A 15,995-nucleotide genomic window follows, 5' to 3' on the forward strand; every position below is an offset into this window, starting at 1 on the left:
AAAATCCTTCATTTTGAAAAACATATGTTTTGTTTCTCAGTATCAGATATTTTTTTTCCCCTAAAGATTCTATTTGTTTATTTGACAGAGACAGAGACAGAGAGAGCGAGAGCAGGAACACAAGCAGGGGGAGCAGCAGAGGGAAAAGCAGGCTCCTCGTGGAACAGGGAGCCCGATGCGGGGCTCAATCCCAGGACCCTGGGATCACGACCTGAGCCGAAGGCAGACGCTTAACTCAACCACCCAGGTGCCCTAAAAAAAAAAAGTGTACATGCCTCCTGAGCAAGAGGATTCAGGAATTATAATAATAAATATAATATGTTGTTAAAAATTCACTTGATAATGTCAGCCACCCTTAATTATCATTATCGGAACCACCTGCTTCTCTAAGACTGGCATACGGTTACCTCAGACGTCAATATGGATCCCATGTTTTGAAGACATCATTTGCCTGGTCCCTGTGAAATACATAACGAACGAACAGATGTGAGGTAAGGAGGAGGTGATGATGACATAAAGCCAGAATGGCAAAGGAGAGGTTTTTCCAAATGGGCATATCCACAGGCCGTGACGAATTCCATCTCGGATATGATGTGAGGTCCACGATATAAATAACATCCAGGGAAGAAAGCACCATGAGTCTTTGAGCTTGAAAAGGTGCATAGTAAGCCTCAGGGTCAGAACCACAACTGGTATGACCGTAGAGCAGTGAAGAACAGGTCTTCGTGGAAGAGTCAAAGCAGCCTGCCGGGGAGAGCGGTAGCTAGTATCATTTCCCTCTTGGCAAACAAAATTTGGTAGATGCTTCTTAATATTCTAAAACATCTTCTATGAGTCTATTAGAAATACAATGCAAACATTTTCTGCATCACCTATGAATACATGTATTAAATCTCTTACATATAAAGCAAAGAAGAGTGAGTGGGATATTCTCTGCATTAACAATGAAACCAAGATCTCAAGAACATGGTGATTAATTTTTTAAAGCTTCCTATTAGTTGCTTAGAAAAGTCACAATACAAATGTAATTTATATCCCAAATGTCTGGTTTGTGTAAATTTGGAGTTTTAGAGAATTATCTGGGGCCTCTAAGCATTGAAAAAAATCTCACAACTGAATAAAATATTCTATTAACAAGGGCATGAAAAGGAAATGTTTTTGTTGTAACCACTTTATATTAGCATTGAATATTTTCAGAATGCACTTAAAACAACATTTAGAAAGATTGTATTATTTTAAATAAGTATTACAAAGTTGAGTTAAATTCCAGTAAAAATTTTAAACCAGTACAAAACATTTATTTTATTTTATTTATTTATTTTTTTTTAAGATTTTATTTATTTGAGAGAGAGAGAATGAGAGACAGAGAGCACGAGAGGGAAGAGGGCAGAGGGAGAAGCAGACCCCCTGCTGAGCAGGGAGCCCGATGTGGGACTCGATCCCGGGACTCCAGGATCCTGACCTGAGCCGAAGGCAGTCGCTTAACCAATTGAGCCACCCAGGCGCCCCCCCAGTACAAAACATTTAATCAGTAACTAAACAAATGAAAATTTCAGGGTTAACCAACCCCTGAATGATTCTTTTTTTTTTTTTTTTAAGATTTTATTTACTTATTTGACAGAGCACAACCAGGGGGAGCAGGAGAAGGAGAGGGAGAAGCAGACTCCCTGATGAGCAGGGAGCCCGATGCAGGGCTCGATCCCAGGACCCTGAGATCATGCCCTGAGCCAAAGGCAGACGCTCAACCATCTGAGTCATGCAGGCGCGCCCCTGAATGATTCCTGAGTAAGGTTTTGCTCACACATACTCTAAAGGCTAATTTTCAATTAGATAATTTCTAAATAAAAAGGAAGCCGAGGGCAGTGAAGATTGCCTAAATCCGAATCTCCCCACATATCCTCAAAAACATTACAGACAAGGGCAAATAAAACTATACCAAACCCCACTCAGCATAGACAGAAGCCAGAGTGCTCAAAACTTCAAATACTCTAAAGTATTAAAATACATACCACATCAGTGCGCTTTCTCTCACACTCCCACCACAAGCCAGGAAAGATGAGGGGACCTACGATTGATCTAAAATTACCACTGGAAAGAGAAGCACTGAAAACGGTCCTGGTTGATCAGAGCACTGCCTACAAAGCAAGGACTTAAAAGTGTGCATGTTTCTGGGCGCCTGGGTGGCTCAGTTGGTTAAGCGACTGCCTTTGGCTCAGGTCATGATCCTGGAGTCCCAGGATCGAGTCCCGCATCGGGCTCCCTGCTCGGCAGGGAGTCTGCTTCTCCCTCTGACCCTCCTCCCTCTCATGCTCTCTGTCTCTCATTCTCTCTGTCTCAAAAAAAAAAAAAAAAAAAAAAATCTTAAAAAAAAAAAAGTGTGCATGTTTCAAGGCTTTAAGAGGCACTGGTTCTGGGGCAGAAGATGGCAAAAAGGAAGGGTGGGGAATCATTTGGACACCGGGTGGTAAAGAGGAAAAGAAGGAGTAAAAAAAAAAATTAGGTACCTATAAAAAAAAAATTAGAGGCATAACCTTCCCACCATTAAAATACAAGGCCATCCATTAAAGAGACTATACCTTCACCATGTGCAGTCACACGACCCTTAAACCCGTGTCTTTAACTCTCACCTATTGACTGAATATCAAAGAGTTTACGCTACATTCTTCCTTCTCCCTTACAATAAATTCTAGATGAATGTATTTAGGAACCACACTTTTTATGATCCTTGGTAGTTTATCCCAATCTCTACTCTAACATTTATTGTGAACTATTTGCTGGGGTCTGTCCTTTAATGTGCTCATTTAACACCCATGACTGCCGGGTGAGGTAAGTAATGACAGAATCCACACTTTACAGAAGACGACATTGAGACAAGAAAGTGCTCTAACACTACATACTAGGATTCAAACTCATGTCTTCTGATTCCAATCTCAAACACAATGTTAATTCTGCCTTCACCTACACCAAAAAAGCTAAAATTTGTCTTTAATCAGGAATTACTGATTCCTTACTGAAGTTTTTTAATAAGTGAGACAACCTCTAAGAAATACATGGTATGTGACACATAAAAGGAAGAAGTGATCATTTCTCATTTTTTCAACAAATACTTACTGAACCCCTTCTAGATGAGCCAGGCACTGTTCCAGGCCAGTGGTGAACAAAGCAAAGTCCTTGCTCTGTGAGTGTTTACAGGTCATAAGCATGGAAAAGGCAGGCAAATCTGCTGACACTTAGAAAATATGATCTTAACTGTATTTCAAGCTCCATTCATTTGCAAAGCTAATAGGTCATTGTATAGCTAAACACCTCAATGAAATTCCTCAAACTTCTCCACCAGGAACTGTGCCCTAATCAGCCCATTGAAATGCACACCTTTGGCTCCACAAGGGACTGGGAATGAATCCACTGAAGTCATTCCCCAGCACTAGGAATCATCTTAAAGCTCTTCCCCTGTTATGGAACACTCAGAAGCCGCATACTAACTGTGAAACGTGAAGAATAAGGGGGAAATTATAAGTGTGGTCCTGAAGAAAGAACAGTGAAAAAAGACCCAGGAGAACCCTGACAATGACCCCCATATTACTTTAAACCAGTTGATTAATGCTTCCTTCAAGACTTGGCTAAGTACCATCCTCTGTAAAGCCAGCACAGAACTCCTCAGGTACATTTAGTGAGTCCTTAGCTCTGTATGCATCCTTGGCACTTGGTGATGCCAATAACTTGATTAGCAACATGTCTGTGTTCGCCTCAAGGAAGTACTAAGTGCTCAAAAAAAAGTTGGATGAATGGGCTTTCTTATTTTAAAATAAGGATAATCTTCTCTAGTTCTAAAATGATGCTGTGAAGATCAATATAATGGTGCTAAAGAAATTAAAGACCAGAAAAATTAAACATATATGCTTCTTACCTTTAAAGATAAAGATCCAGCTAGAAAAAAGTGGTCTACATCAATAACAGAGGCTAAAAATCCAGCTAAAATGATTTCTCCAAAGTCAGTTGTCTTCTTGACTCCAATGACAATTGCCCACAACCACATGCCAATCACACAATGTACGGCGTTATCTGAGAGGGCTCGAAGCCAGTCATTTTGCTGAATTACTGAAAACTGAAGAAGTCTATCGGCTACTAGGCAAAATATCCCCAGACCAAGGCTGGAAATAAGAGACTCAGTGCTACAAGACTGGAGTAAAGCATGGGTCTTCTCAGCCTCAGATGCCATCCCAGACAATCCGTCAGTATATACTAAAAGCCATCAGGAAACAAATAGCTTATTCTTGTTTACATTCCCAGTCACCCTAAAATAGAAAGCAGAGGAAAAGATTAATGCCACGTAACATTTAAACAAAACAACTTGAGCAATAATTTCACAAATACAAAACCAAGCTGTAAAAACTGGTATTTCTTTTTTTTTTTGACCATTGTCAGTAATTTCATTTTATTTTTCCCAGCTTCATTGAGATATAGTTGGTAGATAATACTTGTTAAGTTTAAGGTGTATACTGTGATGATTTCATATACAGACATATTGTGAACTGATGGCCACAATAAGGTTAGTTAACATCTCCATCACCTCACATAGTTACCTTTTTGTGCATGTGGTGAGAACATTAAGACTACTCTCCTAGTAACTTTCAAGTATAACAAAACTGTACTTCTTACATGTTATATACAATATGCCATGCAGCCCAAAGAGAATAGGTTAGCTTTATAGGAACAACAGTTTACATGTTAGTATGCATCAAGGTGAATTTAAGAAAGCCCATCAACTGTAATCTATTACTTTGAGGTCATCAAATAGTTCTCTCTCTCAGCAATGTGTGCTACATGGTAGTGGGCACCCATTGTGTCTCTGTACCCAGCAACCATTTTCCAAACTTCTGAAAACAGCATCTCCTTCCTTTAGGAAAACTGCTCATCACAATACCCAAACTCTGGAGCTGACCAATTAGAATTCTCTGTCTCTCTTATCAGTAGTAGTAATTAATTAGTAATTACTAATTAGTCATCATTTTCCAGTAGTGATTAGACTAGTGATAAATAATCTGGTGATTAAGGTGATCCAGGCTGGACCAATAAGACTTCCTTCTAGAATTTTCCTAAGTGGAGCTGGTGGGAGAAAGTTCCTTTTCTTCTTACAGACCTGGGCTCCACTACATGGAGCAGCCTATGAAAAAAGAATCATAAGGACATCAACTCCTCAGGTCCAATCTTTAAGTTTTTCAGAGCTGCCCTAGTTCTTACAGCTTACCCTTTACTTTACTTCTATGGGCTAACCCAGGATTCTTCCAATAAATCCCTTTTTCTTTTGTTGCCTCTAACCACAGAACTTTAATTGATATAAAAAGGCAATCATAATTCTGTGCTGAGTACTTACCTGGCATAGAATACTGAAATCATTCATCCAGTTAAAGTTATCAATATTATGTGATACCTGAAGTTTTTGTTTTGTATTGTTTTAATTCTGAGACTAAAGAATAACTAAAGATGTATTAAGGATGATTCAACTTCCATTCTGTAATAAAAACTATCCATTGCTCATTACATATATTCTAAAATTTATAGGGAAACACAAAACACTAGAACAGGAAAACAACTTGGAAAAAGATGAGCTAAGTTGAAGGACTTACACCATCTGACTTCAAGGCTTACACAGCTGCAGTAATTAACGACAGTGCGGTATTGGTATAAAGACAGACAAATAGAGCAATGAAACAGAATAGAAAGTGTGATCAGAAATAGATCCACACAGGGATGCCTGAGTGGCTCAGCTGGTTGAACACCTGATTCCTGATCTCAGTTCAGGTCTTGACCTCAGGGTTGTGAATTCAAGCCCTGTGTTGGGCTTCACACTGGGTGTGGAGCCTACTTAAAAAATATATATATATAAAATAAATTAAAAGAGGGCGCCTGGGTGGCTCAGTCGTTAAGCGTCTGCCTTCGGCTCGGGTCATGATCCCAGAGTCCTGGGATCGAGTCCCACATCGGGCTCCCTGCTCAGCAGGAAGCCTGCTTCTCCCTCTCCCACTCCCCCTGCTTGTGTTCCTGCTCTCGCTATCTCTCTCTCTGTCAAATAAATAGATAAATCTTTTTAAAAAATAAATAAATTAAATAAATTAAAAGAAGAGATAGGTCCACACATACACTGTCAATTGATGTTTGACAAACATGCAAAAGCAAGTAAATGGAGAAAAGATAGTCCTTTCAGCAAATGGTGCTGAAACAAGCAGATATCCACAGGCAAAAATAATGACTCTCAAGCCATACTTTACTCCATATACAAAAATTAAGTCAAAATGGATCACAGAACTAAAAGTAAAACATAAAACTATAAAAATCCTGGAAGAATATTTTTGTGTACTTGGGTTATGCAAAGAGTTCTTAGAAGCAACATCAAAAGTTTTTTTTTGACCTGTTTTTTAAAAATTGAAAAATTGAACTTCATCAAAATTAAGAACTTCTGCTCTTTGAAAGACTATGTTATGGGCACCTGGGTGGCTCAGATGGTTAAGCGTCTGCCTTCGGCTCAGGTCATGATCCCAGGGTCCTGGGATCGAGTCCCGCATCGGGCTCCCTGCTCCTTGGGAGCCTGCTTCTCTCTCTCTCTCTCTCTGTCTCTCATGAATAAATAAATAAAATCTTTAAAAAAAAAAAAGACTATGTTACGAGAACGAAAAGACAACCCACAGACTGGGAGAAAATATCTGCATATCTCATATTTGATAAAGGATTTATATCTAGAACAAAGAATTCTGGAAACACAATAATAGAAAAACTAATACAAAAATGGGCAAAATATTTGAAAAGGTACTTTACAAAGATGATATACAGGTGATCAATAAGCACATGAAATATGCTCAACCTCATTAATTATTAGGGAAATGCAAATTAAAACACCACAATGAGATACAAGACATACCTAATTAGAATGGCTAAAATTAAAGACTTATCATCCCAAACGTAGAAAAGATGTGGAGCAACCAGAACTCTCATACACTGCTGGAGGAAATTTAAAATGATAAACCACTTTTCAGTTTCTCAAAATGTTAAACATACTTCTATCATAGATTCAGTCATTCTACTCCTAGGTATTTACCTGAGAGAAATGCAAGCATACACCCACACACAGACTTGTACATGAATGTTCACAGCAGCTTTATCTACATTAGCTCCAAACTGGAACAACCCAACTGGATAAACAAAACATGGAATAAAAAGAGACAAAAAAATAATACAAACAAAAACATTGATGAATTTCAAAATAATACTTAGTGAAATAAGCCAAACAAAAAGAAAAGAAAAACAGAGTACACAGTCAAAACTCATGGAACTACACAACACAAAGAATGAACCCTCATGTAACTATGGACTTCAATCAATATATCAATGTTGGTGTATTAATTGTCACAAGGTATCACACTAATGCAGAATGTTAATAATAAGGAGAAATGTGTGTGGAGGGAGAATTAACATATGGGAACACTCTGTACAATCTGCTCAATTTTTCTGTAAACCAAAAACTGCAATAAAAAAGAAAGTCTTAATTTTTAAAAAGTGAATAAATGAAGTAAGTATGGAAAATGTTATAACTGTTTAATATAGGTAATGGATACACTATAGTTCATTATATTATCTTCTACTTTTCTATATATTTGAAATTTTCATTTGGAAATATTTTTAAAAGAATACAGAACATGATTCCATTTATATAAAATTCAAGAAAATGTAAACCAATTTAAGTGACAGAAAGCAGATCAGTGGGGCTGGAAGGATAAAAAAGGAGCATTAAGAAACTTTGGGGGAACAGATGTGTTCATTATCCTGATTGTGGTGATAGTTTCATGGTTTATAGCTTCATATATACATCAAAATGTACCAAAATGTTATGTCAATTATACTCCAACAAAGATGTTAAAAAGTTAGAGAATATACTTTATTGTCAATAGCAACAGCAGGCTTTCATGTAAAAGGAGCACTCTGAAAACAAGAGCTTATGGAGATGAAAAGTCTGATTGCCCAAATAAAAGCTCAACAGGAACAATGCATAATAAAATGAATGCTTCAAAAAACACAATTAGTGAATAAGAACATTTTTGAAGAATTTTCTCAAAGCTTGTTGGGGAAAAAAATGACAAAGAGTTAAGCACTGAAAGGAAAAAATAAATTCAAAAGATAAATATAAAATCCTTTAGAGTTTCTAAATCCTGCCCCACCCCAGCCAAAAAGGTTATCTGCAAAAGGAAAATGTGATTAATACCAACAATAAATGCCAAAATACTGTGGGGCAACATTACTAAAGCTCTGAGAGAAATGGATCATGACTGTAGGATTCTACATAAACTAAATTATGGCACCTCTGTGACAATCATGAATTTCATAATTTTGCCTTTGAAATTATAACAGCTATATACAATTTCTGGGGGAAAAAGGATGGAGGAACAGGACTTCTAAATCACTAGGAAGACATAAGAGGAATAAAGAAAACTTGATCAGTACAGCAAAACATAAAAGGAAAAAAAAGAAAAAAGAATTTACTGTCACCCCAACCCCCCAAAAGAGTAAAAGGGACCAAACATCAAACACACATGTATTAAATTTATCTATAAAGAAACAGATTGGGACAAAAGGAAACATCCCAGTTATTGTTCATAAGAAAATATCTCAAACAAAAAGTCTCAGCAATATACAAAATAAAGAGATGAGAAAATATATATCTAGAATATACAAACCAAATAAAGCAGCCGTGGTAATATTAATATCAAATACAAAATTCATGGCAAAAGACTTAGTGGTACTAAAAGGAATAAAATAAAGTTATATAAGATGCTTACAGGGCACTGGGGTAGCTCAGTTGGTTAAGTGTCCGACTCGATTTCGGCTCAGGTCATGAACTCAGGGTCGCTGGATCGAGCCGAGTCAAGCTGCGTGTTCAGAGCGGAGTCTGCTTGAAAATCTTTCTCCCTCTCCTTCTGTCCCTCCCCCTGCTCATGCTCTCTCTTGCATTCTTGCTCTCCCTCTATAAATAAATAAATAAATAAATAAATAAATAAATAAATAAATAAAATCTTTAAAAAAAAGATGCTTACATGACAAACCACAAAGAGGTAAGATATGTAAATTATATAAAGTAGCCAAAAATAGGTATAGATAATCTAAATAATATAATTACAAGTTTGATTTCATATGCAGGTCTAAAATTACACATTTTACATGGAAAACACATTCTTTCCAATTGTCCATGAAACATTTACAAAAGTTAACTACCCATTTACTCATCCACAAGAAAAACTTCAATAAAATTTAAATACTGGAAATGTTCAGGCCAAATTCTCTGACCACAATGCAATATAATTCATCACTTTTTTTTTTTTTTTTAAAGATTTTAGTTATTTTATTTATTTGACAGAAAGAGACACAGCGAGAGAGGGAACATAAGCAGGGGGAATGGGACCTGGTTAAAAAGAATAGAGTGGCCTAGTTAGCTCAAAGAAACTAAGCTTAAATGATGGTGCAAGTAATATCTTTAGAGCCAAAATACTTGTTTTCAAGTATTTATGCTCTGTACACATTTCAGGAAGGAAAACAAAAGTTCAGAGAGCAAGGACTCAGTCAACTTTGTTCACTACTATATCTTTCATGCATACTAAGTGCTCAATAAGTGTTGAATGAATTCATGAAAAATCTTCATATACTGGATCTGTTATCCAGCAGGAACTGCATATTAAATACTTAAATGGCATTTAGCAAAATGTAATATCCATTCCTGGGATCTGCATTTTTAGCAAGTATGACTACCAAGTAATTTTTATATTCACTAAACATTGAGAAACACTAGTTTACCAGAAACCAAAATCATGAAAACCGAGAAATATTACCTTAAAAGTTAGAAACAGTAAAGCTATCAGAATATTGTTCTGGCAGTTTCATTCCACTTAACGTGCCAAGGAAGGGACGGGGGGGGGGGGGGAAGGAAATGTATCATTACCTTACCAGGAAGAACAAGATAATTACATTAGTTGGCAAGTGAAATGACTGCCTATTCAAGAGAATCCATTGGAAACCATTAGAATTTAAGTTGCAAATGGTGGCTAATTCAAGATAAATACTAAAATAATCTTTATAATATATAAGCAATCATCGTAAGAAAAAAGTGGGAAAAAACATTCACAACAGCAATAAAAACCCAAATACCAAGGAATAAACTAAACAGGAAATATTTGTGAAGAAAACAACAAAGCTGTATTAAAGGACACAAAAGATCAATCAGTTCTTTCGAGCTCTGGTGGCTTCATACTATGTTAGCTCAGCTTAGTTGGAAGCACATTTTTCAATTCCCTTCCTTGTAAAGTTCTTGTATAGTTCTTCCTTGCATGTGGAGCTTGCACATGATCTGTTAGCTTGCCTTGTTGGCATGGGGAAGCGGACTGGCCTGCAGCTCCTTCAGCTTCTCCAAATCCAAATCCGGGTCAAGGGGGTTAGCCTCTCCTGGTAGATCATCACCCACAGCATCAAAACTGGAGTTGGTGAGAAGCCAATGCAGATTCCATTCTGTCCCTGCTCTCCTCCACATCCACTTTCCCTTCTCAACTGTGTCTGTCTAGCTGGTTTGTAACCCCTTCAGGCTCAACAACAGACTCAGAGGCAGGAGTCTGTCCAGACTGCTTTCCCAGTCCCCACAATTACAGAATGTCTAACCCCTGTCTAAATCCCAGGCAAAGTAGTTCTGCTTCTTTGATGGAATGTAACTAATACAAGAGCCAGACCATTTTATTGAGTAAGAAGACATTGATGGTGTTATTCTCCTCAAATAAAATCTATAAATTTAATATTAATCTAATTAAAATCATAAAGGGATTTTCTTTTAGGAACTTCACAAAGTGTTTCTAAATTTCATTTAAAAGAGTTAATGCCAATAAACTTGGAAAAGCAGAGTAACGTAAGTACTGAAAGGTGAATACAAAGTCTAGAAATCGAATAAGTGTGTGTATGGGGGTGTGGAGAATGTGTATATAATTCTAAATTGGTAGAGGAACAATTATTATTTAACTCTGATCCTGTAACAGTTAGGATTCTTAAGTGCATGGAAAAGAAAACATTCTGGCAGTAAATGCAAAAAACAAATTTATTAAAAGGATACTGGGAGGGCGCCTGGGTGGCTCAGTCGTTAAGCGTCTGCCTTCGGCTCAGGTCATGATCCTAGGGTCCTGGGATCGAGCCCTGCATAGGGCTCCCTGCTCCGCGGGAAGCCTGCTTCTCCCTCTCCCACTCCCCCTGCTTGTGTTCCTGCTCTCGCTATCTCTCTCTCTGTCAAATAAATAAAATATTTAAAAAAAAAAAAAAAGGATACTGGGAAATCACAGCCAGGTTTCAAGAATCAGGCCTCAAAGTTATGCCTCGAGCACCTCAGTGAAAATGACACCAGACAACTGGTCTGGTGAAGACCTCCCCACCACGGAGCCCAGCTTACACTGCCTAACCCCCTGTCACCAGGTATTACCACTGGCACTGAGTCAGTGCTGCCCTGTCCACTGCTGCCATGGAAGACTCTTGACTGTATTTGCTTATTTGAACTCATACACTATTTGGATGGGGCAGGGTATGTGTCCGATTGGCTGGGCCTACATCACATGACCAGCTACAGGGGAGGCTGGAAAAGACAGTATTTGGCCTTCTCAGCACATATTATGGAAAGTGGGCTCTTTGTTTCTTCCAGTTGCATTAAAACAGCATACTCACAAATATACTATGCTGGACAGGAAGAGCTGTCCACACTAGTAGTCAGTTAGGCTTTAATTGCTAAGTAATACTGGAGAGAGTCAATGATCAGACGAAACCTGAGAATGGATCATCTCCTTTCAATCTGTGCAACGCATAGTTCAATACAGTAGAACTGTTTAATCAAACAACTCTAGGTTTTAAAATGTCACATCCACACGGATCAGAGTTTTGCAACATGATAGAACATTTCCCTGGTTAAATTAATAAAGGGAATCAGTTTCGTTGACTAGTCCTGGAAAATGTCTATGATTAGATAGCTTTTGTAATCAGTTTGGTTATCAAGTTTGGGATATTTACATGAATTTGTAAACAGACTCCTACATAGTTGAGCTAGCTTGACTTTGAGAGAGGAACTCAAAATTATTTTTATTAAAAAAAATTTTTTTTATTTATTTGTCAGAGAGACAGTACCAGCAGGGAGAACGGCAGGCAGAGGGGAGAAGTAGGCTCCACATTGAGCAAGGAGCCCGATGCAGTACTTGATCCCAGGACCCCGGGATCATGACCTGAGCCAAAGGCAGATGTTTAACCGACTGAGCCACCCAGGTGTCCCTCAAAATTATTTTTTAAATATTGACAGACATGACTACATAAGAATATAAAACTTATACATGGCAAAGTTAAAGACAATGGAGGAATTGTGATTCTCTTTATGATGGGGAAAGATTCAAAGTTTTACTTTATTAAGGTCTCTTAAAATTAAGAAGAAAAAATCAGTATTCCAATAATAACATGGGCAATGTCTATCAAAAGGCAATTTGGAAAAGGAAGAAATACAAATGATCAAAAAAAATTATTAGAAGGTTTCAACTTTATTAGCAATCAATTGAATTATATTAAAACAATATTTCAATGTACAATTGACAAAAGATTGCTAATGCTTTCTGTTAGTAGTGGTAGGAAGATGATCACTCGTTCTGTTTATTAACAGGAGTATAAGTTAGTATAATTTTCTAGTACACAATTTGACAATATATATCAAAAATCACTTAAAAATAAGCAAATATGGGGTGCCTGGGTGGCTCAGTGGGTTAAGCGTCTGCCTTCAGCTCAGGTCATGATCCCAGGGTCCTGAGATCGAGCCCTGCATCGGGCTCCTTGCTCAGCGGGAAGCCTCCTTCTCCCTCTCCCACTCCCCCTGCTTGTGTTCCCTCTCTAGCTGTCTCTCTCTCTCTGTCAAATAAATAAATAATAAATCTTAAAAAAAAAAAAAAAGAAATCTTTAGGGAATTATGGGTGCTTGGGTAGCACGAGATCCCAGGACCATGGGATCATGACCCGAGCCAAAGGCAGACGCTCAACGACTGAGCCACCCAGGCGCCCCTCCCTAAAGATTTCTAATGTCTTTCTATTATGACCATAAAACAAATAAAGCTACTCTGAAATTAGTCAGAAGTCATTAAACAACTCAGACCATGATGCTAAAGTCAGTATCTTAAAGGTATAATTTTTGAAAAGTAGAAACATACTTATAACATTAAAAATATGTATTAATAAAAATATTAGCATATACAACATCAATAAACATTAATAAAATTTTATACAATTCTTATAAGTCAAACTGATAAAATAAAAATAATTTGTTCATATTTATGTGTTAGTTGACACATGCAAAGTCTGTACAAAAGATTTCTATATCTCCAGGTGAAATAAAGTTATATAGACACCTTTAATTCTTTCATATGGTGAAGAAGACTTGCTTTGTACTGAACAACTGTTTTGTTAATGATAATGGAGTCCTCCATTAACAACAATCCTCAAATTCTTGGTCATTTGCAATAATGAAAATTGTTCTGAAAAGCACTAAGATTGGGTTAAAGTGTAGATTCTTCCAGGATGAGGAAATGAGTGATTTCAAAGTACTTTCAAGCAAGACCAAATGTAAAAAAGGCAAAAGATACATCCAAGTCATGAAACCTTTCTATAAACTTCAGGATTGACAGTCCCATAAATTATGCAGCATTTGTTTTTACTTTACGAAATAAACTCTTGACACTTGTATGGATAAAGAAGTCACATGTTTAAAGATTCGGTGCATACAATTTTAAAGTTTATAAAATATCCCTTTGAACCAAAGACAGATGCCAATATCCACTTAGCTGGATGGGAACTGGGACACACAAATTTTAATGAATGACCACGCCAGAGAGGTGCTACACTAGCAGAAACATTCCCCTCCTTCAGTAAGCTGTGGCCTGCAAATTAGCCCAAAGAAGAAAGAAGGTCACTCAGGTGAAAGAGCGTAGAATGTAGGCTGGACACACATAGAAGTTCAAGAGAAAAGCTCTGCTGCCACTCAAACTATGCTTATATCTGTATTTATTACAAATTTATTTTCAAATCTTATCCCAGAAAGGGGACAAAAATAAGAGGTCATTATCCACTTAATTGCAAATTGCATGATGCCACTATAAAGCCACTGCATTACACCCATCTTCTTTTACTCTTGAAACAATTTTCATCACCCCAAATATATTTAAATGTTACTAACCTTGTGTTTTAAGTTCAGATTTTAAAAAGATGGGGAGGCTAATGATGTGTTACAAGCAAAGTGAAACATCAAAAGATCACTTCAAGTCTTTAAATGATGATCCAGATTTAGTGACCTGAAAAAGAAAACCTTATTGTTTATAATAATATAACTCTATCATGGTTTATGAATAGGAACACATACACATAATGGGGCAGCACGAAATGCATTTTATAAATGGAGAGTATACAACAGCTTGCTTGATGACAGAGGAACAAAAAGCTAATGAGTGAACGTGGAAGGAGATCCTTCAGCCCCAGTCAAGTTTTTAGATGACTAGAGCCCTGCAAACACCTGGACTACAACTGCATGGGCCCCTGGGCCAGAATCACCCAGCTAAGCCTCTTGCAAAGTCCTAGCCCACAGACACAGTGAGATAATACTTGTTAAATGTTTAAAGCCTCTAAGTTTTGGGGTGATTTGTTATATAGTAATAGGTATCTAACACAATACTCTTTCCATTTTTATAAAGGTATAATTATGGTCCCAGAAACACAATTCTGACATCTATTCCACTCTATTAGGGCACATATTTAACATCTTTAGCTTAGATTCTGAGTATGAGGATAAGAAAAAAACATTTTTTGGGGGGGAGAAAGAACATTTATAAGTGTACTGCCTTTTATTTACTGTCTCTAAGACACCCAAGTGTACCCGTTTTTCTTCATACCTTTTTCTTCCTTTTTCCACTTCCTACCACTCCCCTACAAATAGAATGGACACTGGAACCTCAAAAACTGTAACATAACTCTGTTTATTCTACATACTTACTTTTGTTGGGTAGTTCCCTTAAGAGTAGTAATTTTAATTTTCTGTTAAGCCTCTCATGCATAAAATCTAATGTGCTGAAGGTATTTAATAAATATTTCATTATACTAATACAAGGGGTAAGCAGGTAAGCAGCCCTCAGCCTATGAACTAAAAATATTTTGGGGATGACTTCCTATCTCACAATAGCCTAACATGTCCTCATGACTTGCAGCCACTTTCTACAAGGGTCAAACTGCCACACCCCATTCCATTATAGCAAAATATCATCAACTATGGGGCCTTTTAAGTATACATAGTAGTAATCTTCCCTTTCCTTAACTCCACCAACATAATTAGCCAGTCACTTTAGTTATGCACTATTATACAGTTTGTTAATACTCTTAGACAAATCTTTCTGCCAAAACAAAGAACAAATTCCCAAAGTAAATATCATCTGCTTCACTCTTCCCATCACACAAATGTTTACAAAAACCTGAGGTAAAAGCAGTCTAAAATCTGATAACTACCTTTAGTATTGCTTTACAAATAAGTCTTTTTCAGTGTCAGTGCTGTGAAAGTTAATATATTTGATTTTTTTTAAATTTTAATTTTTTAAAGTAATCTCTACACCGGATGTGGGGCTTAAACTCACAACCCGGAGATCAAGAGTCACACACTCCATCGACTGAGCCAGCCAGGCGCCCCTAATATATTTAATTTTTTAATGCTATAATACCTAAAGCAGATGCCAAATGCAGCTAATTTGCAAAGGAAAGAAACACAAATCCTGCTCAGTTTCACAGAAACTTTTGTTTAGTTCCTACACCATTAGGAATAAAACATACAATTCTGAATTTAAACATTTATCGAGTCTCAGCAAATTCCCCAAATCATTCTTTCCCAAGGCTGGTGTGATGCAGTAATTTTAAAATGCCCATTA

The 15,995-nt window shown here is 37.1% G+C and overlaps 1 protein-coding gene across 5 annotated transcripts; it reads right to left on the reverse strand.

The window, feature by feature from the left end:
• Positions 1 to 206: 206 nt before the first annotated feature.
• Positions 207 to 14,298, reverse strand: LOC118006332 (transmembrane protein 267). Of its 5 annotated transcripts, XM_034998951.1 has the most exons (5): positions 8,829 to 9,006; positions 7,094 to 7,187; positions 3,908 to 4,295; positions 408 to 744; positions 212 to 252 (listed from the first exon to the last, which is right to left on the reverse strand). In XM_034998951.1, the coding sequence occupies exons 3-4, from the start codon at positions 4,217 to 4,219 to the stop codon at positions 409 to 411; spliced, it is 648 nt and encodes a 215-aa protein (XP_034854842.1). In that variant the 5' UTR covers positions 4,220 to 4,295; positions 7,094 to 7,187; positions 8,829 to 9,006; the 3' UTR covers positions 212 to 252; position 408. The 5 variants fall into 5 exon arrangements, with proteins under 5 accessions (XP_034854838.1, XP_034854841.1, XP_034854839.1 ...); XM_034998947.1 differs by lacking the exon at positions 8,829 to 9,006 and adding an exon at positions 14,267 to 14,298 and having other exon boundaries at positions 207 to 744; XM_034998950.1 differs by lacking the exons at positions 7,094 to 7,187; positions 8,829 to 9,006 and adding an exon at positions 14,267 to 14,285 and having other exon boundaries at positions 207 to 744.
• Positions 14,299 to 15,995: the final 1,697 nt, after the last annotated feature.

This window comes from Mirounga leonina, unplaced genomic scaffold, assembly GCF_011800145.1.
Source record: "Mirounga leonina isolate KUSES-001 unplaced genomic scaffold, KU_Mleo_1.0 Mir_96, whole genome shotgun sequence".
In the NCBI taxonomy this organism is placed as follows: domain Eukaryota; kingdom Metazoa; phylum Chordata; class Mammalia; order Carnivora; family Phocidae; genus Mirounga; species Mirounga leonina.